This window comes from Podarcis filfolensis, assembly GCF_964270895.1.
Source record: "Podarcis filfolensis genome assembly, chromosome: 7".
Taxonomy (NCBI): Eukaryota; Metazoa; Chordata; class Lepidosauria; order Squamata; family Lacertidae; genus Podarcis; species Podarcis filfolensis.
This window is the reverse complement of record NC_139603.1, coordinates 90564517-90585053: the sequence shown is the minus strand read 5'-3', so window position 1 is coordinate 90585053 and position 20537 is coordinate 90564517. Positions and strand designations below refer to the sequence as shown.

The window sequence follows — 20537 nt, the reverse complement described above, 5'->3', positions numbered from 1 at the left end:
TAGAGTGGTGGCGCTGTCAGCGGTGGAGGAAGGAAGGCTCCAAAATTCAGGAGGGGGTTCCCTGGGCCAGATAAGAGGGTGGTCCTGCGGCACTGGCAGAAGCACATGGGTCCTAGCAGAGGATGCCCAGTTCTCAGTGGCATATTTGGAGACAGGTGTGGGCTGTTTCTCCTCCTCTGCAAGGGTTGGGTGTGGGCCTTGCCAACGGGACCACTCATGGGGGCTTCATAGTGCTGGCTGCTCATGCCACTGTGCCCCTCCCACAGTTGCAACTGGATTTCAGCTCCGGACAAAGCATCCTGTCTTCCCAGGCCCACGGCCCTCGTTGCTCTGTGCTCTGGGCATTCTGTGTGTGAGGAAGCAGGAACTCCTAGGGGCTGCTTGGCAGAGATCAGGGGGTGCGGTTCAGTAGCCCATGCCACAGGACACACTCAGATTGCACACTTTCAGTGGAGGCCTGCCAAGGAACCTGGAGATCTGGAACTGAAGGGAGAGGTGATCTGTCGGGGGGTGGGGAGGCACCTACTTTTGCTCCCCAGGAACAAGGAGAAGATGGTGGATCACAGACGTGCTGAGAGGGATGCTGCTTGCCTGTTGCTGGAAAACGCAGGAGGGTAGAGGGCTGCTCTGGCACTTGGATCCTGCTTGCGGGCTTCCCATGGGGACACCTGGTTGGCCACTGTGGGAATAGGATGCTGGACTAGATGGGCTATTGGCCTGGTCCAGCAGACTTCCTCTTAGGTTCTCACCACCAGGGGGCAGAGGACATGCACTTCCTGTCTTGGGAAAGTCAGCATTTGGATGCAAAACAAGCCGGTTGAGGCCAGTGAGTTGCAAATACCTGGTTCTGCTGGTGGAATTTGGAGGTTTTGGCCCTCAGTCCCCCAGAGAAGCGCAGTTTGGATCAGGCACCTGCCCCAAGGAACAGGACTCTGTGGCCCCAGGAATGCGCTTGCTGGTTCCCCTGTGCAGGCAGCATCCCACCTTCCCTTCTCTCCCTGCCTGCCCCGATGTGGGATCCCTCCGGTCAGCTGCTCTTTGCTCTCTTCCCAGAGTTGATTCACACCCAGGGCCTCCCTCTTGCTCTTCCTGGAGGGGGTCGGCTGCCTGCCCTTCCTTGCCTTTGGAAAGTAACCTCTGTTTCCTCCCTGAAGGTGCCGAACTCTCTGGGGCTCCTGAATCCGAGTGTTCCTCTTCTCTTTGTATCTTTCAGTTTGGCTCGCCCTCCGCAGATGTCCGAAGTCACCCGCCTTTTCCCCAGCCCTTCCTCTGCCTCACTGCACTACAGACCACAGCAAGGGTTAGCATTTACATTGCTTGCTGCCCCCCAGGCACTGCGCCACCAGGGAGTGCTGGGGGGAGGTGTCCTTTCTGCCAGGCCCTCGGCGCTTCTTCCACATTGTGCTGGGAGGGTCATTTACTTTGGGGATTGGGTGCCACACTCCTTTCAAACCGGAGTTGAACCCACAACGTTGAAAACACCTTTTTGAAACACCCGTCCCTTGTGGCTCGGGGGGTGGGGTGGAGAAAGGTAAATCCTGAAGCACCTTCGTACGCTGAAGTAATCCCTCCCAATATGGGGCACCCCATTGAGGGAAACCGTATCTCTGTGGTGGAGCGCCAGAAGATCCCAGGTCCAATCCCTGCTGCAGGGCCGGCCCACCCATGAGGCAAGGCAAGGCGATGGTCTCAGGCGGCAGGGTCCACAGATCCTGCCCCTAAGAACTGTGCCCCCCGCTTGTTCTGTTGAATGTCCGTCTCGCTGCGAACAGCGGCAGCGCTGGGGCGTCCAGCCTGCTTCCTCTGCGTCTCCCTGCTTCTCCCGGCTACAGCAGAGTGTCTTGCGCAGTGGTGTGCCTGTGCGGAAGGAATCTCAGGCACGCAGAGAAACTCTCGTACAACTGCTTCTTCTATTCTACGAAGCGTTTATTGTACAGCAGCAAAACAACAGCTGCCAGGAGAAAGCGAAGACATGCTTCTCCTGTCGCAGCCAAAACAGAAAGTGAAGACGTTTTCACTTCCCTAGAGCTAACCCTGTAAGCTCTGGGTATCCTCACACCGTTAGTGCTGCAATGGCAGCAACAGCCACAGTGCACTCCTTGAAGGTCAAATCTGTGCCCCTGCCCCAAATGCTGCCCCTACAGCGGCCTCTTGGCGAACAGGAGGTGCTGCCAGTCTCCCCCAACCCTGCTCGATGTAGCTCTTCACTTGCCCCTTCTTCCTTGGTGGAGTTCTTTGTGACTGGCAGCAGGTTTCCTGGCTTTTAAAACATGTACAGAACTGACCTCCTGCCTGAGCTGTCAAGCCTGCTTCAGGCGATTTGCCTTCGGACTGAGCGGCCACAACTCCTGGTGGAGAGTTTGCCCCAAATGCACATCCCTCGTTCCCCGTTTGTCTTTGAATGGCTCCGCCCTTCCCAGTCCCCATCTTCAGTCCACGTCTATAATCTGATTGGGCAACTCTGGGGCGGCCCCCGCCTTCCGCTCCACAGCAGGGGCTTGGGCCCAGCCCTTGCGTGCCCATTGGCTCTTCACCAGCACCAGGTTTAGGCTGCTTCTGCTGCTTGGGGAGGGCGCTGGCCCTTGAGAGCCCCGAGTCTAAGCAGTGAGGCTTTTCCTGCTGATCTGTAAACTGAACCAAGGCAGGCTTGCAGAAACCGGAAGGGTTACACATGTCAGTGTTTGTTAAAAAAAAAAAGGAAAGGGTTCTGACCTCCCTTTGTCTCCTCAGCCTGGTCCTCAGACCCTTGTCGGCATAAAAGAGTCCACAAGAATATCCTTGCAGAGTGCTTTCTGCTTTTATTCTTAAAAGTCTTTGTGCAAAAGCGACTGACCAACTCCACTACCAGCTTTCACTAACCAGCCAACCAACCCAACAACAAACTAACATTTCTCACTCTCTATATACAACCCAGTGCAGGCCGCTGACTCATGCTGACCCAGCTTTTTAAGCGTTAAAGAAACAGCGGCCATTTTAGCCATGACAACACACTGGAAGCCATAGCCACTGGGTCTGTTGGGGGGGGGGGGTGATGGCAGGCCTGTGCAACAGCTATTCCAGAGCAGGCAGGAAGGGATGTCTTGCTCCTCTTAAGGTTTTGGGCAAGGAGGCTTCTGAGAGGCAGCCGGGCTCAAAGCCATTTCCTCCTCGACCAAAGAGCAAGCTGGAGCCCTTGGTAGGTGAGGGGAGCACAAGGGGGCCAGGAAGATGGGATGGAGATGCACTTGGCCCAGGAGGACCCCTAGGAACCATGAGGAGAGCCCTGCTGGATGAAACCCAAAGAAGCCCTCCTCACCTTGTGGCCAACCAGGTGCCTCTTGTGGGGAAGCCCCTCGAGCAGGAGTTGAACTCTGTGGCAGCCCTCTCCTCCTTCCTGCTGTTCCCCAGCCGCTGGCAGTTCAGAGACACGGGCCTCTGGTCCTGGAGGAAGCAGGCAGCCATCCTGGCCCTCGCTGCCATCTCTTCTCTCGTGTCCCCAGGAACGAGCTGAACGAGCACTTGGACACCATCGACTCCAGCTTGGATAACCTTCAGACCATGCTGAGCACCCACGGCTTCAGCGTGGACACCAGCGCCTTGCTGGATGTGAGTCTTCCGCTTGGGAGTCCTTATGCCTAGCGGGAGGGGCAGTTGGGGGGGGGTTGTTCCTCCCTCTGCTAACATTAATCTCTGCTTTCCCTCCCTCCCTCCCCCTCTCTCTCTCTCTCGCCAACAGCTCTTCAGTCCTTCAGCGACAGATTTGAACTTGCCAGATCTGGACAGCAGCTTGGCCAGTGTGAGTTTGCTGAGGGAGTTATCCGTCAAGGACCTCCCCTTTCTTCATTTGTAGGCCAGCCCCACATGGCGAGTCTGAAAGTGCTCTCCACCCGCCCTGCCTCCTCGGAGAACCCCGTCGGGTGATGTCATCCCATCAGCACCTCTTCTCAGGCGCTGCTAATGAGGTGCTGAGTGGGCCTTTCTCAGCGCAGACTTCTGATCAGCCCTGCCATCAGCTGAGCAGACTCCCCAGAGTTGCTCTCTGGATGTGATGATGGGAAGATGATGCTGAGACGGAGGCTGCCTAACTCCCAACACATCCCTCCAAAGCCCTTCCCCCGTTTATTCACCGCCACCCACCAAGGCACAGCCTGGAGGCTGCAGAAGACTGGTCCAGATCTGATCCTGGAGGGTGCAGTTCCCCAGGAGGCTCTCCTGCACCAGCCCCATTGAAGTGAACCGGAGCTCTTGTTTATTTCAGTGGGGCTTGTGCGGGAGAACTTCCTGCTGGATTGTGCCCTGGAGTCAGGGAGGTGGTAGACCCACGTAGTGCCAGCCAGCTAGGGCTCTCCTGTGTGTGGGGATGGGTGGAAGGCTGGGGGGGTGTGCGGCTGGGGCTTGACTCCCGTGAGACATGCCCAGCAAAGCCCCCTCCGTGCTCTCTGGGCCTCGCAGGCTTTGGCTCAACAGCGCCTCCTCTCCCTTTGCAGATCCAAGACCTCCTCTCCTGCCAGGAGCAGCAGAAGCCGGCGGAGGTGGAAGACTCTGCAGCAGACACAGGTGGGCATCATGGCTGCTCCTCTCCTCTCCCTGCCCCCACCCGCCTGCCAATTCCACACGCTGCTTCTCTGCATTGACCTTTTCTCCAAGGCCAGGCAGGAGCATGGACATCCTCACAGCTGAACGAGCCATCCTGGCCCATGCAGGGGGAAACTGAGGCATGCGGGGGTGTGTGTGTTTCTGTCGCCTGTTTGACCCGCCTCCTCTCCCTGCAAGTCACGCTGCCGCAGTGGGGGGTCTGCCTTGCTCTGGGGGCAGTCATGACTTTCCAACCGAGAGAGGGTCCTCCTTCCCACGGCCTCAGAATCCTAGAATTTTAGGCTTGGGGGGACCCCAAGGGTCATCTGGCCCACCCCTTGCAATACAGTCCTCCCACCTGCACCCTGGGCCTGCAGCCTTGCCGCCCACCCCCTTTCTGATGGTGTCTCTGCCCTTCCTGTAGGCAAGCAGCTGGTCCACTACACAGCGCAGCCCCTCTTCCTGGTTGACTCGAGCTCCATGGACATGGCCAACACGGAAATGCCCATCTTCTTTGAGCTGGACGAAGGACCCTGCTTCACGGAGGACGAGTACTTGGAGGACCCCACCATCGCCCTCCTCTCGGGGGCGGAGACGCCCAAGCCGAAGGACCCCTCCGTCTCCTAAGGCCGGGCCAGTGTGGAAGGAAGGCCGGACTTCAGGAAGGGCCAGCCGCCCCCTTGCTTTGCTCCAGTGACGTTGCGGACGAGCCCCCTGCTCTCCCCTTTGGCCAGGCTGCGAGGGTGTGTTTGTGTCTGTGCTTCGGGTGCCCACCCTCTGGGCGGCGGCTCTGGGGGGGCGGGGGGATGCCCATTGGCGGAAGACGTGTGTGTGTTCCTTGGCTGCTGCCACCGCCTGTTTCGGGTGCCAGGCGCCCTAGGCCTGGACGCTAAGCGCCGACCCCTTGCCCTGCCCTCTAGGCGGAGAGGAAGGAGAGCAAGTGAGCGAGGAGGGGGTCGCTCTCACTGGGGAGGGGAAGGAGAAAAGGAGGTGGAGAATTCCCCCTCCCGTTGGGATGGACTTGTTGGCATTTCAAGAGAAGTGAGAGTGCCTCTCGCACCCGGGGCTCAAGGGCTGGGTCCCTTTGTCACGTCTGCTGTTGCGTGTGTCCCCGAATGTTACAGGGCGCCCGGGCGGGAGGAGGCTGCCCCACCCCATGCCCCCCTCCCCCATGGGGCTTGTTTCCCTTGGCTTAGCAGTAAAGAATTTGTACATTTGCATTTTGATTGTTACTAGAAGAAAATTGTATTTTGGATTTTTACATGAGAGAAGAAGCCCCCTCCTCCCCCTCAGCCTTCCTCTCTCCTGCTATATAAATACCTATATATACATATTCAAATATATCTATATATCTGTATCTATACGTGAAGTGGCCCATCACTCTCCAGGCGCAGCACACTTTTATTTCCAAAATGGACGAGGCGCACTCACCGTGGGGCCCACCCTGCCAGCCAATACTGGGAAGCGGATCCCAGTTGCTGCCCAGGGAATATTCCTCCCACCCACACCGGAAGAGTGGGGAGAAGGGCCCCATCTACCACCTGACAGACTACGGGTCCTTTTCTGCTCCCACCCCCACAATATCCTGTCTCTGCAAAGGTCTAGATAGAGCAGGGTGCCAGTGGTGTCTGTCTTCACTGCCCCCCCCCCCGTGGCCTTTTGTCTGTCAGGTTCACTCCTTCATCAGCTGGACGCTTCCTCCTCTGCTCTCAGGTCTCTAAAGTGGTCCTGAGCCTTCCAGCTGGCCAGCCAGCAAATCCTGCCAAGCTCCATTTAGCAGCTGGAACCAGCTGACGGGGGGGAGGCCAGAGCGCTGAGTTTGCGGATCAGGATCAGTGAACTGTGGCCTGCCTTGCCCAAGCAGCCGGGGGGCGGGATCCTTCAGAGAAGCCAGTGGGTTGCCTCCCACCCACCCACTCCAGGCAAGGCTCTTGGTTGAAGCAGGAAAATGAGCCAGTTGCAGCCTTCGAAAGAAAAGCAAGGCAGGGGGCTCTCTCTGCTGATCTTCTCAGGCTCTCCTGTCCAGAGGAGGTGGAGAATTTGGGCCCTCCAAGCAGGGAGCAGAAGGGCCTTGCAAACTGGCCACCTCCTTACAAAAACCAAGGTGGGGGGCTGTGAAGCTGCATCAATAGGAGCATAGCATCTAGATCAAGGGAAGTAATAGTGCCACTGTATTCTGCTCTGGTCAGACCTCACCTGGAGTACTGTGTCCAGTTCTGGGCACCACAGTTCAAGAAGGACACTGACAAACTGGAACGTGTCCAGAGGAGGGCAACCAAAATGGTCAAAGGCCTGGAAACGATGCCTTATGAGGAACGGCTAAGGGAGCTGGGCATGTTTAGCCTGGAGAAGAGGAGGTTAAGGGGTGATATGATAGCCATGTTCAAATATATAAAAGGATGTCACATAGAGGAGGGAGAAAGGTTGTTTTCTGCTGCTCCAGACTAGCGGACACGGAGCAATGGATCCAAACTACAAGAAAGAAGATTCCACCTAAACATTAGGAAGAACTTCCTGACAGTAAGAGCTGTTCAACAGTGGAATTTGCTGCCAAGGAGTGTGGTGGAGTCTCCTTCTTTGGAGGTCTTTAAGCAGAGGCTTGACAACCATATGTCAGGAGTGCTCTGATGGTGTTTCCTGCTTGGCAGGGGGTTGGACTCGATGGCCCTTGTGGGCTCTTCCAACTCTATGATTCTATGAGGCTCCAGCCAAGCCTGGGGCGTCCGTCAGCCCAGTACGATTGCCCCACAGCTCACTGGGCTTGCAGAGGGGCCATTGTGGGGTGCCAGGGACCTTGGCCTTCAGCTCTGGATTTCCCAGCTATGAAGCTTTTCATGCTCCAAATGCTTTTTATGCTTTTCTGACTCTGGACCTCCTCCCTTATAATGGCCTCCATGTAGCAATCCCCGTTTTCTCATTTGGCAAGGGAGGATCAGGCCGCTGGCCCAAGACCTTCAGGGGAATGTGTTAGCGGAGCGGAGGGGGTGGCATGTGGAATGTGACAGCGAGGGCAAGTCAGGGGAACACACGCGGAGTCATAGGGCTTCTGGTCAAGAGGGGCTGTGTGGGTTAGGGAGAAGAGCTGGCAACAGACAGCTAGCCTTAAAATTGGCTGCAAGTCTCCTGGTCAGTCACAAATTCAGCTTGGTGAACTGCTGAACTCTGACAGCTCCAGCCCTGCTACACTGAACTGGGCAAAAATACGCCGCGCTTGCCCTGACATGACCTTTCGGGGTGGGATGTGGTTTTGGTTAGCCTTTTCAAGCCTTTAGAATTATGGAATTGTAGAGTTGAAAAGGGCACCCCCCCTCCCCGTTCGCATCCTGAATGCAACGTAAGGCGTGACGGCACATGTGCATGGGTCACGTTTTGCCGCTTCTGTGCATGCACGTGACGTCATTTTGAGTGTCTGCGCATGTGTGAGCGGCGAAACCCGGAAATAACTTCGGGGTTGCTGCGGAGCGCAACTCAAACGCGCTCAACCCGAAGCACATTCAACCGGAGGTATGACTGTAATCCCTGACACCCCACGTTCCCAAGGAGTCTGTTCCATTGTCATATGGCTCTTTCTGAAATTTCACCTCTGTCTTCTCCCTCCCTGCCTCCCTCCCGGCGTTCTGAGGCCCCAGTTGGAACGTGGCTCAAGGGCCAGCGCCACCCCTGCTGTGCTGGGACACCGACTCTTAACGTGGTTTGCTTGTCTTTATTGAACAAGGAGGCAGGCCCACACCTGCGTGCATGAGCAGGACACAGGACGGCAAGAGCAGGTCAGGACAGCAACAGAAAAGGCACCCCAACCCCCAGGGCCACAGGGAAAAGGCTGGCGAGGCACTGGCTAGCCACACGACCCCTTGGGAACAGCAGCCCCCTCCCCAAACCAAACACACACAGCAGCCTGACTCCTGGCCAGCACCCAGGCGCTGCCTCAAGGTGGGCACTGCCCTCAGAAACCCAAGCCTCGGAATTAGGACGGGGCTCCTCCGCCCTGCAGCAGGCCTGGTCACAATCCAGCTGGGGGAGGGGGTGGAGCTGATGGCAGAAACTGGTGCCCTCCAGAGGGTTTGGACTACCTCTCCTGCCTGGCAGGGGCTGGTGGGAGTTGTAGCCCCCTGGTCTAGTCCTATGTGCTTCCCACACCCACCCAAATTCTGGGGCACGAATCAAAGACTGGCACTGTTGCCAGCCAGCCAGCCAGCCTCCCACCCTGCAATCTAGGAAGCTGCCTTCTGCCGAGTCAGACTGTCGCTCCACTTAGCTCAGTATTGCCTGCACAGGCTGGCAGCAGCTCTCCTGGATAGCAGAGGGAATCTCAGCCCTTCCTAGAGAGGCTATCTGGGAGTTTCTGCTTCTGCTTGCACAGCAAATGGCATACCAGTGACCCCCGGACCGCCTAGCTCATTGCTGGCCAGTTATGGGTCCTCGTGCAGACACAGCAGGAAACCCCTCTGTTCTGTGAGCTACTCCAAGCTCCCAGACAACCGGACTCTGCTTTGTTCTCCCTCCGCTTCTTGGGGCCTCACCTTCCATGCTGGGACACGTTCTCACACCCCACCACTGGCCCAAAGGCCACAGAAAGCTCTGGCTAGAAACTTGCTTGGGCTGGCCAAGAAGGCAACCAAGACTCCTGAAGGCTGGGGTGAGAGGGAGCTGGGGTACCCTGAGACCCAACACGCGGCTGGGACTAGCTGCCTAGGATCTGGAAGCAAAGCCTGGGGAGGAGGCTCCTGCAGCTGGAAGCAGGACACCAGAGAGCAGCGGGTCAAAGCTGCTGTCCCAGGTTTTGCTCTGCTAATGACCAGGCTTGGTTGCTTGGCTGCGGACGGCGGAGAGGCCTTTTCCTCTAGGACACCTTCATTTGGGTTCCTGTGTGCAGGCAGGCAGGCAGCGTGTGGCTTGGCTCTCTGACTGGAGCTTTGGCTTGTGCCCCCTGGCACGCCTGGGGCAGTGGACAGGTTCCTGCATTTGAACACGAGTCAGGCTACATGGCCCTGGGGTCCCTTTCAACTCCAAGGCTCTAGAAAAAGCCCCAGTCCTTGAGCCTCTGTGTCCGAGGAGCAGCTCAGGCCGGTGGGCATGGCTGGAGGAGAAGAGGAGGAGGCTGGGTGGCTCAGTGCAAACCGGGGGTGGCACCTCCTGCTCCCCCACCCCAAGCGTATCCTGTGGCCAGCCGTGGCAGGAAAGGAGGCATGAAAAGCACAAGGGGGTGGAGAGAGGGGAGTCTGCAGGAGGAAGCAAAGGCTCAGTCAGCAGCGCAGGAGCAGGCGGGCGATGGCTGTCCACTGGGGCATCTCAGGGCCTTCAGCAAGGGGGGGAGGAGGAGGAGGCAGCAGCGCTGCTCACATGCCTGTGGAGAAGAAAAGAGAAGAAGCCGCTCACCTCATCTCCCTGGCCGATACCTCAGGCCAACCGGCCAGCCTCACAGACCCCCACAAGCCTCTCAAATAAGCCATGGGTCTCCTGCGTGGAACTCCCAACGCTGTTTCTGTGATTCCTGAGCCACTGCAGAGTCAGTGCCGGATCTGTTGGACCAAGGATGGTCCTTGGTGATGTTTGGAGGGGGGCGGCAGTTGAAGGACCTCCTGGGACAAGCCTCCTTTGAAAGGGCCCTGCAAGGAGGCCTGGAGCTGCTGCTTCGGGAGACTTGAGTGAGCCCCCCCCCCCCCAGGCTGCCACTCTTTTGCAGGAACACAGGGAATCAAGGCTCATGCCTGAAGTGTTCTGGCACAGCAAATCTACTTTTTTAAAATACACATTTTGATAGTACAAAATGCACCAGGAAACGCACTAAAATCCATGGTGGTGGAGGAAGGGAGATTTGGATGGCACATAGGGCACTCCCTTGCACCACATCAGAGCCCTGGTCCATCTAGAGCATGGGTAGGCAAACTAAGGCCCGGGGGCTGGATCCGGCCCAGTTGCCTTCCCGCAGACGGTCCAGGAATCAGTGTGTTTTTACATGAGTAGAATGTGTGCTTTTATCTAAAATGAATCTCTGGGTTATTTGTGGGGCATAGGAGATTATTCATCCCCCCCAAAAAAAATATAGTCCTGCCCCCCACAAGGTCTAAGGGACAGTGGACCGGCCCCCTGCTGTAAAAGTTTGCTGACCCCTGATTTAGAGCCCAGTATTGCCTACACTGACAGGCAGCTCTCCAGGGTGTCCAACCCTGCCTGCAGCTGCCGTTGAACGTTGAACCTGGAACCTTCTGCTGCCAGGCAGATGCTCCTGTGTCGCTGAGCTGTGGCCCCTGCCGCAACCTGGAAACACTCCTTGCTGTACAACCTCCCAAAAATCCGATGGGAACAAATGCTCAATAAGGAAAGGGGGTCGTATCACCTCCTTTGCAAGGTTCCTGCAAACAAATCTGGTTGGGTGCCCAATGGGCACAACCTGCCCCACATGCTCCCTCTGTGTAGGGCATGGGGTGGGCCTGGAGTGCATCAGGGTTTCCCCCCCAGACACAGTGGCATGCCCACTTCCCAGGGCTCCGTGGTGCCAGGGAGGAGGTCTTTGTTCCTGGGAACGGCACGTTCTGAAACAGCTCTGCTCCCCGACACTCGAGGGACAAGAGGACATGCGGCAAATTGGTGACCCTGCAAATGTGGGACGGCAGAATCCTCACTGCCTTACGGGCTGGTGCAAGCTGGAGCCTGGCAACATCTGGAACACCCCACCCCTGATTTTAGGGGTCAGAAGTGCATTTCACAGTAGAGGCCACAGCGGCCTTGAGCAGGAACCAGCCCCAACTGCAATGCCTTCAGGGGTCAAAAGTGGGGACATTTCAGGGGTCAGCATGAAAAATCAGGAATGGGGCCCCGGCGGATGAGAGCATTGGAGAGGCATCCCACTAACTCAAGGTGAAATGAACCTCAGAATCAGGCCAGCAGCCTGTTCTCCCAGGGGCCAACCAGTGCTGTGGCCCTTTGTGGGACACTTATCTTGGGAGGCGAGGGTCTCCTCTGAATCCACTTCATGGTCCAAGCCTGGGGAGGAAAACATCCCAGATTACAGCTAGAGTAAAGGTAAGAGGAGCCTGCAGGATCAGGCCAAAGGGGGCCCACCCAGTCCAGCATCCAACCAGATGCCCATTAAGGGAAACCCGAAAGCAGGATTTGTGCGCAAGAGCCATTTCCCCCCTTGTGATTCCCAGCAGTTGTCCTTCAGAGGCAGAACCGCCATGAGTAGCAGCCGTTGGGCCAAGCCTTGCCCCAGACGGGTCTCCCCTAAATCTCCCACGCTGCTTGCCTCCCCCAGGAGAGAGCCTTGCACAGCCCTCTGGAGGGGTTCTCCCCACACAGAGACTTCGCATCAAGCGCAAGAGACCCTCTGTGGAGTCGCCCATTTTCCAAGACCCCTGATGTGACTCCCAACCCGGGAAGAACTTACTTTCTTGGGACTCGTGCGAATGAGCAGGAACATCCATGGCGGGACCTAGAGAAACCAGAGAGAGACAGAGGTCCCTTCCATATCCCACAGATGGGCAGTGCTGAGTCTCAAGGACTCTCCACTGCCCTCCCAGGGGTTTTTTCAAAGGTCTCCAAGGAGCCTAAGAGCTCCCCCCCCCATTTGATGGGCATTGCCATTCAATTGTTGTGCCGGCAATGTGATTGATTATGCGGTGTGGGGCTTACCAGGACGCCCCATATTTTATTCAAGTTGGCCCCTTTGGACCCGAACCTTGAGAGGATCAGAAGAGACACTGGCAGGGCTTTCTGTGGAGTCGCAGCCAGGCCTGGGGGAGGGCTGGCTTGTAAGTCAGGGCAGCTGAGGTCAGAGCCCCCCATAAGAAGGGAATAGGGGAGTTGACAGGAGGGGTTGCTAGACAGTGGAACGGACTCCCTCAGGAGGTGATGGACTCTCCTTCCTTGGAGGTTCTTAACCAGGGGCCACCTGGATGCTTTAGATGAGGTTCCTGAATTGCAGGGGGTTGGACTAGATGACCCACAGGGTCCCTAAGATTCTAAGGACCCATGAGAAGGCAAGGGCAGCCAGACTGGCAGACGTACCACTCTGGGTGTCTCCGGGCAGCGGGTCCAAGCTGAAGGATCCTAGGTTGGAGGCATCACTGTTCAGCATCATGTCTCCGTTGACCTCATCTGTGTGGGCGCGATTGGCCCCTGCAAAGCTCACGGGGGCCACCTCTGTCCAGGGATGGAGCGAGAGAGGAATCAGCAAACAGGGGCATTGCCTCTTGGTACGAGGGGGTCATACTGGGGGGCTGGGGGCCCTCAAAGTGAGCAGGGATGGTGCCAGCCCAGCCCAAGGCATTTTGCTACCTGAGGTCCAAAGGACAAGGTGCTCCCCACCCCTTGGCTGCTGGGAAGCTGCCTAGACTGGCAGCTGGGTCAGGCCTTCGAGTCGTGGGCTGGCAATGGGGGCGGCACACCCTCCACCTCGCCTGGGGGCAGCCTACCTGTGGTCATGGGATCTGCAGGAGTTCCGATCTCACCTGTGGACATGGAGACAGGTGTTCAAATGATGCACGGCAGAGAGGCTGAACCCCACTCCATCTTCTGCCTCCCCACAACCCTTTAGCCTCTGGACATTGGATGACATTCCAGTCCAGGCCTCCATCTCTCTGTGGGCTGTCGGTCAGGAGCCAAAGCGAGTCCCAAGCTTGAACAGCTCATTTTAGAACGTGGACCCAGCTCAGGGGCTGAGCCTCTGCATGGCCAAGGAAGGCGTAACGGGGGGGGGGGGGGAGGAGCAGCATGCAACTCATGCAGGCAGCAGTTTGTGGCCACCCTTGGACTGCTAGAGCTCTTCTCCAGGGGGATGTTGTGAAGTAGCAGCAAGGGCGAGAGTGTCCCTGGGCATGAGCAGAGGGCGTCGCTCTCACACCTGAGGTGCCACAGCCATCTCCCCCTGGCTTGAGCCATCTCAGAGATTCTTTAGCTGTGATTCCTGCTGGATGGGCAGGATATAAATAATAATAATAATAATAATAATAATAATAATAATAATAATAATAATAATAATAATAATTTATTAGGGGCTGGACTTCTCTGGTTCTCTGATCCTCTGGCTTCCAGGATTCCACTTACTTTCTCCCGAGGCCTCCGATTTACCGGAGATGATGGGCTCTGAGTTTGCCATGGGCTCTGCAAGAGACGGGGGGAGAGAGAGAAGCTGAAGGGGGGCCGGGGGTCCCGTGCGATGAAGCCCCTTTGGGCATTTCCCCCTCAGCCACCCAGAGCCCCAAACAGGTTCAGGCCAGCTGCCCCCAACCTGGTGTCCTCCAGATGTTTTGAACTACAGCTTCCAGCAGACAGCACAGCGCCTGATTCAGGCTGATGGGAGTTGTAGTCCCAAACATCTGGAACTGGAGGACTGCAGGGAGTCTGCTTTCCTTCCTGCTTTCTGGACCCCCCTCCCGGCTCAGCCTTTCTGCTGCTCTCTTCATCGCAGGGGATTCTGGAGCAAGAAAGTGAATCCCTGGGACCCAGTCCTTTGCTCTGAGAGCTGAGCTGATCACAGCAGCACTTGGTTCCTGCCCTGGCAAGTGGAGCAGCTGCTCTGCCTGCAAAGGGGAAGGACTTTGCCCCTCAAAAGTCAAGCCCCCTTAGACATACCTGTTGTCTGGCTGCCTGCGGGGGAAGTGGGACTTGGGGAGCTCAGGGGCTCTGCAGAGAGGGAGAGAGAAGCGGTTGTTTATTATCGCTGTCGTGGGTTGTGAGGGTCAGTCTGCATGATGCCCCAAGTCCCCTCCATTTCTCGGGGTCCTGCACCCAGCAAGGGATCGAATCGTACAGAGGAGGTTCCTGAACTAGTTGGTCCAGCCTCTTTGTAAGAGCAGGGGTCAGCAAACTTTTTCAGCAGGGGGCCGGTCCACCGTCCCTCAGACCTTGTGGGGGGCCGGACTATATTTTTTTTTGGGGGGGCGGGAAATAATGAACGAATTTCTATGCCCCACAAATAACCCAGAGATGCATTTTAAATAAAAGCACACATTCCAGTCATGTAAAAACACACTGATTCCCAGACCATGGGCCGGATTGAGAAGGCGATTATGCCGGATCCGGCCCCTGGGCCTTAGTTTGCCTAGCCATGTGTAAGACCATGGCCTTAGCTGGCTGCTTAAGTGTCCTCATCAGCGTCACAAAAGCGTGAGCTGGGATGCAAGAGCTCCAACTAAGTGAGGGGGCCCTCCAGGCTAATTGGGGGGTGCTTTTCCTCCACCCTCCCCTCCCCTGGCTGCTATTTAGGAAAACAATAGCCAGAGGATGTTCATACGAGCTGCAAGAAGGCCGGAAGCTGGAGACACAGAGACCTGCTTGATCTGTGCTGGATCCAAAGCTGCGACTAATATAGAAGCAGGATCTGTTGTGGGGTTAACACTATGAGCCCCTTCAGCCTCTGCTCATTGCATATATGTGCTTTTTAAAAACCCCTATACAGTGGTACCCCGGGTTACAGATGCTTCAGGTTACAGACTCCGCTAACCCAGAAATAGTACCTCAGGTTAAGAACTTTGTTTCAGGATAAGAACAGAAATCGTGCTCTGGCGGTGCAGCGGCAGCAGGAGGCCCTATTAGCTAAAGTGGTGCTTCAGGTTAAGAACAGTTTCAGGTAAAGAACGGACCTCTGGAACGAATAAAGTTCTTAACCCGAGGTACCACTGTATTCTAAACTGCTCACCTTCTTCCCAAGGAAACTGGACAGTGGAAAAGTGCTGGGAATCCCTGGAGTCTCTCACCGCTCAGAGGTTGTGTATTTGGGGGGCAAGCTGCTTCTCTGCTTTGCAGGATGCTGGCCAGCTACAAGTGCCTCTTCCTCTTTCCTTTCTGGGGGTCCCACACCCCCAACTTCAGGCCCCCCTCCCTCCCCCCAAGTGCTGACTGCAACTCACCATCTGCCACCACAATGGCCAGGAGCAGAACCGCAGCTGCCGTGAGCAAGAGGAACCTGCGGGGCGGAAAGGAAGAGGGGGCTGAGAGTGGAGAGGGGGCTGGAGCATTAACATAACAGTGGTTAAGAGTCTGAGCTTTGAGCCACGCCAGAAATCTCAGCTCAGCCGTGAAGTCCCTGGTCCTGCCTCGTGGCTGTGTTGTAAGGATGGCTGGTTGTGCAAAGGTATGGGAAGAGCTTTAAGCACTTAAATCAGAAATATTATTGTTTTAAAAGTTCATCAGGTTCTTCAACAGCAGAGAGGGGCCTGCTGGGAAGTCACACCCCTGATCCCAGAAGTGGGGGGCATTCTGTACATGCTCAGTGGCACTCCCGTTCAACTTTGTTTTCTAGGCTGGCTCTTGGCACTCAAAACGGATATTGGGAATGAGACCTGAATCTCACTCTGACTTAGGGTCCTCCAAAGTCTGTGTTGCCAGCAAGTCTTGCCTTGTTTGTTAGAAGCCCAGGAACTGCCAGAACCACTCTGGGGCTGCCTGAAGTGGGAGACACCCCGCCCCCCAACAAGGCAGCTCCTCTCCTGCCCAGCTATGATGGGGCACGATTCCCTCCGCAAATCTCCTGCAGAACAACCACATGGCAGTGGAGAGGAGCTGCTGGAGAGACCCTGCTGTAGAAGTGAGACCCTGCTGATTCCTTGATGGTGATGATTTTATTATTGATACCCCACCCATCTGGCCGGGTTTCCCCAGCCACTCTGGGAGGCTTACAGCACATAACAAATTGTAAAATGTACATAGCTGTCATATGCAGGTGAGTCCTGGAAGTTTTCCCTTTTGGCCCTCTGCCTTCCAAGGGAAAACCTGCTCTTTAGTGATACATCAGAACAAATGGCAATCTGGGGAAAACCCAAATTCCTGTTAGCTCCGATTGAGCACTAAAGAGCAGGGTTTTTTCCAGGAGGGTGAGGGAAGCAGCAGAACAAGGGGAGGTGTGGATAAGCCAGCCGGTATATACATATGTTTTCATTGTGAAATCACTTTGGGAAGCTTTACAAGAAGCAATTCATAAAGGAAATTAAATGAATAAATAAATATTCAGTTGAACAGTGCTTTGGGGTTTACATTTTTGTGGATAAAACATATTTTTGCATTTGTCAATTCAAAGTAGATTATAAAGCATAGCGACTGTTAAATATTGCATTTTGGTCAACATTTGCAGGAGGAAATAATTAAAAAGTGCAATGGCTACTGAGCAACAGAATCAGCTCCCCCGGGTTCTAGGAAGAAAAGGAGTCTTTTATCAGGCCCACCAGGAGATGCCATGGGGAACTGAGTCTGGGACCTCCTGAGTCCAAACAGAAGCTCCATGGCTGAACCACAGGCCAGGGCAAGAGCACAGCACTGGAGGGGGGGACCCTGGGGACCCTGGCTTCCCCCTCCTCTGGGTGCCACCCCCACGCCTCCTCCGGTCCTGGGGGCAACTCAGCAGGTGCCCAGCCCCCGATGCACACGGACCCTGCTGCAAGGCCATCCTTCAACAGGTGACTGACTCCAGACCACCCACTGACCAGTGGGGTCCACAGTTGGTCAGCTTTCTGGCCGACAGGCTTTTCCCCCAGACACTGAGCCAGGCTCCCTGGCAGCAGGTATAACAGGAGGGAAACTGAGGAGAAGAGAGAGAGGGGAGGCTGATCTGTTCTGCCCACACCTGGGCAGGGATCTAAACCTGGATTCACCTGGGGCAAACAGGTGCATGGACCCAGCCCACCCACAGGGTCCCCTTTCTGCACCCAAGCAAAGTTGGCACCCACCTGTGCTGTGCCCGCATGATCCTGGGCGTCTGGCGCTTGGGGCGGTGCTGGGGTCCAGTCTCAGGAACTCTGGGGGAGGCAGAAACACTCTGTGTGCTGAGCCACGGGAGGCCCATTATATGGGTCTGTCCCCTCCAGGGGGGAGCCGGCTGCGAGGGGCCAGCCAATCCAGAGGCGGGCAGGAGGGCGATGGGTGGCTGCTGTGGGAGGGGCAGAGCCACAGAGGCCCCTGAGCAGCCCCTGGGCTCCCTTCCTGAGGGGCAGGGGGCTTCCTCCCCACCACCACCTGCCGCTGTGCAGCAAAGGTGAGGGGTGCCCAGCCATGAGGGGCAGCCCTTCCTCGCCCTGCCTGACACCAGCCCAAGTCCAGCCCCAGACCCGGGCACAGGTACCCCGGCATCGCCTGCTTCTCTCAGGCTGCCAGCAGCTCCTCAAGCAGAGAGAGAGAGAGAGAGAGAGAGAGAGAGAGAGAGAGAGAGAGAGAGAGAGAGGGCCTTCCCAGGGAGACTTTGCTAGCTGAGATGCTTTTAACCGGAGGGATTATTTACGCCATGATGAAAGTCTCAGGTGCCCTTCCTGGACCTTGGCACCTGCTCCCCATCAATTAACCCAGGCAGCAAAGAGGGGAGTTTGTTCGGTGGAACGCAAGGACCCCTTTATTAGCACAAAGGACAATTGGGAGTTCAGTGCGGGGGGTGTGGGTGGTGCCCTCACTCGCTGGATCGGAACAGAGCCCTACTGCGAAGACTGTGCGTTGGTCAGCGTGCACTGATCTACACACACAAAACAAATTCATTCACAGGCGTCTTCCAAAAACCCATCCCCAAACCCAAAAGTTCCATGGCGATCGGCAAATGGTAATGGGGGCAGGATTGTGAAATCTGGAAGCCCCTAGTCATGAACCGGCACGTGGGCGGTGGATACAGATTCAGTTGTTCTGGCTCAAGGAAGGAGGCAGTTGAGCAGATCAGCAGATGTATCCATGACTGAGCAGCCCTTTTTAGGATCCACTCTGCTCACCCCGAAAAGGGGGAGGGGCTAGAAAAGGTGCCCTAAGCATAGTCTGCCTCCCTTTTTCCCTGATTGGATTACCTTGCCCAGTGGGGTCACCACTCAGTCCCTATTGTGGAAGGACGTGTGGATCCAGAAGTGGCCTCCACAGTCACTTACGGACTCATTGTTAAAACCGTGCTTATGAAAGACAATTCGGCTATGAGGGATCGCCAAAGAAGAAGTGTGGGTGCAAAGATTAGAAAGAACAACTTTGCTCTGATGATGGATTATCTATACAGTATCTGTCTGTCTGTCTGTCTGTCTGTCTGTCTGTCTGTCTGTCTATCTATCTATCTATCTATCTATCTATCTATCTATCTATCTATCTATCTATCCACCCACCCACCCACCCACAAGCCATGACTGTAGGAAGAGCCTGCCAGGACGGTCCAGGCCTGGGGTCCTCCCTCCTCATCGCCTGAGCAGATGAAGCCCCCCTTGCCCCCCCAGCCAGATACACCTCTCCACGCCCCCCCCCCCAGCAATGCGGAAGGTGCCAGTGCCAGAACAAAGCTCCCTTTGTGGCTGTGGAGCATCTCAATGCGCTTTTGTTCGGGGCCTCTCTCAGCTCTCCTGGATTAAAGGCTTTCTCAGGGGTGACACAGGGCCTGTGGGGCTGGATCTGGTTGCAAGGGCTGCCTGACTGCCTGCCCCCGGGAGGACTGAGGCAGCTGCAGTGGCCCCTGGCACCCAGGCCGCTCCTGTGCCAGCTCCCCCACCCACTGCCAGTGTCTTCTGCCAGCTCCCTGTCCTCCAAAGAGGGTCTGAAGAGGGGTGGGGGCTGGACGTGCTCCGTCTCCCTACCTCTGCCTCCTCAGAAGGGGGAGCCCACAATCTCCCCACAGGGGGAAAGGGCTGGCTGCCCAAGGGGTCCCCTGAACGGGGCCAGGAACTCGATGCAACTGGCCCCTGGAGCCTTGTTGCCCATCTCACTGCTGGCCCATTTCTCTCTTTGTGGAAGCCAGACCAAACCTGAACTGAGCCCCAAACAGAGAGAGCGGGTGTGGGATGTCATGCTTTTAAAATAAAACGCTATTCTATTTATTTAAAAGATTTATATATATATATATAGATTTTATTGCATTAGCCGTGTGGCCATAGCACAACATACATAGAAATAACAGCATAACATAAAATGGGGGTGGGGAGGCAAAGGCAGACATCGTCCTGGGCAAATACCCAAAGGGGGGGGAAAGGAGATAACAGAAACAAAAGATTTATAATTTGCTTTCTGAGCACACACTCCATAAAGCAGCTCACATCTTCAGTAAAAACAGAGCCATATATGACCTGAAGCCATCACAAGTATCTGCTTGTCCCAGCAGTGGCATCAGAGGGGCTGAGAAGGAATCTGGAGCCTTAAATTGTGCCACCAATTGATCCTTGGCTTCCTCACAGCCGAGCAAGATTGTCTTCCATGAATGCAGTTTTAACAGTGAGTCCGTAACCGACTGTGGAGGCCAATTCTGGATCCACACCTCCTTCCACAGTGGAGACATAGGTCTCTAGGCAGGAATTGATCGCAATTATTCTTGTTGTTTAGTCTTTTAGTCATGTCCGACTCTTTGTGACCCCCTGGACCAGAGCACGCCAGGCCCTCCTGTCTTCCACTGCCTCCCGCAGTTTGTTCAAACTCATGCTGATAGCTTTGAGAACACCATCCAACCATCTCGTCCTCTGTCGTCCCCTTCTCCTTGTGCCCTCCATCTTTCCCAACATCAGGGTCTTTTCCAGGGTGTCTTCTCTTCTCATGAGGTGGCCAAAGTCTTGGAGCCTCAGCTTCAGGATCTGTCCTTCCAGTGAGCACTCAGGCCTGATTTCCTTCAGAATGGAGAGGTTCCTGGTGCCTTTTTAAAGTGGGGCCAAATGCAGATCCCCACTGGATGGAAGACTGATGGGAGTGTGGAACCAAAGCAGGATCTCTCTCTCTCTCTCTCTCTCTCTCTCTCTCTCTCTCTCTCTCTCCCTGTGTGTGTGTGTGTGTGAGAGAGAGAGAGAGACAGAGAGAGACAGAGAGAGAGACAGAGAGAGAGACAGAGAACGTTAGAATTAGCAAAATTGTAGAGTTAGAAGAACACCCCCGGGTCATCTAGTCAACACCCCGCAACGCAGGAAACTTAGCTACAGCTTGGCAGAGCCTGAGACTTGTAATCTTAGGCTCATCCGCCAGACTTGAAACTGCCAAATTTACCATACTCCGGGCAGGATCAAAGCCTTTGTCTTTACACTTTCAAGCCCACCTTGGGCAAAGGATTCCTACACTGCAGA

The 20537-nt window shown here is 55.8% G+C and overlaps 3 protein-coding genes across 4 annotated transcripts in view; 1 reads left to right on the top strand and 2 right to left on the bottom strand.

Moving 5' to 3' along the window:
* The window catches only part of HSF1 (heat shock transcription factor 1), a 38700-nt gene extending 32785 nt beyond the window's left edge, over positions 1–5915 (top strand). The window contains exons 10-14 of one of the 2 annotated variants that reach the window (XM_083622102.1): positions 1214–1300; positions 3480–3585; positions 3716–3775; positions 4467–4536; positions 4979–5915. In XM_083622102.1, the coding sequence (XP_083478228.1) occupies positions 1214–1300; positions 3480–3585; positions 3716–3775; positions 4467–4536; positions 4979–5181 (526 nt within the window). In that variant the 3' untranslated portion in view covers positions 5182–5915. The remainder of the gene's footprint in view (positions 1–1213; positions 1301–3479; positions 3586–3715; positions 3776–4466; positions 4537–4978) is intronic. The other variant, XM_083622103.1, reaches the window with a different exon arrangement.
* The window catches only part of SLC52A2 (solute carrier family 52 member 2), a 304222-nt gene that overhangs the window by 246517 nt on the left and 37168 nt on the right, over positions 1–20537 (bottom strand). The window lies entirely within an intron of this gene.
* Positions 11006–17347, bottom strand: LOC310766345 (uncharacterized protein). The gene is made up of 8 exons (XM_083622395.1): positions 17217–17347; positions 15405–15460; positions 14128–14178; positions 13600–13656; positions 12969–13004; positions 12562–12696; positions 11942–11986; positions 11006–11538 (listed from the first exon to the last, which is right to left on the bottom strand). Exons 1-8 carry the CDS (start codon positions 17330–17332, stop codon positions 11408–11410), a joined length of 627 nt encoding a protein of 208 aa, XP_083478521.1. The 5' UTR covers positions 17333–17347; the 3' UTR covers positions 11006–11407.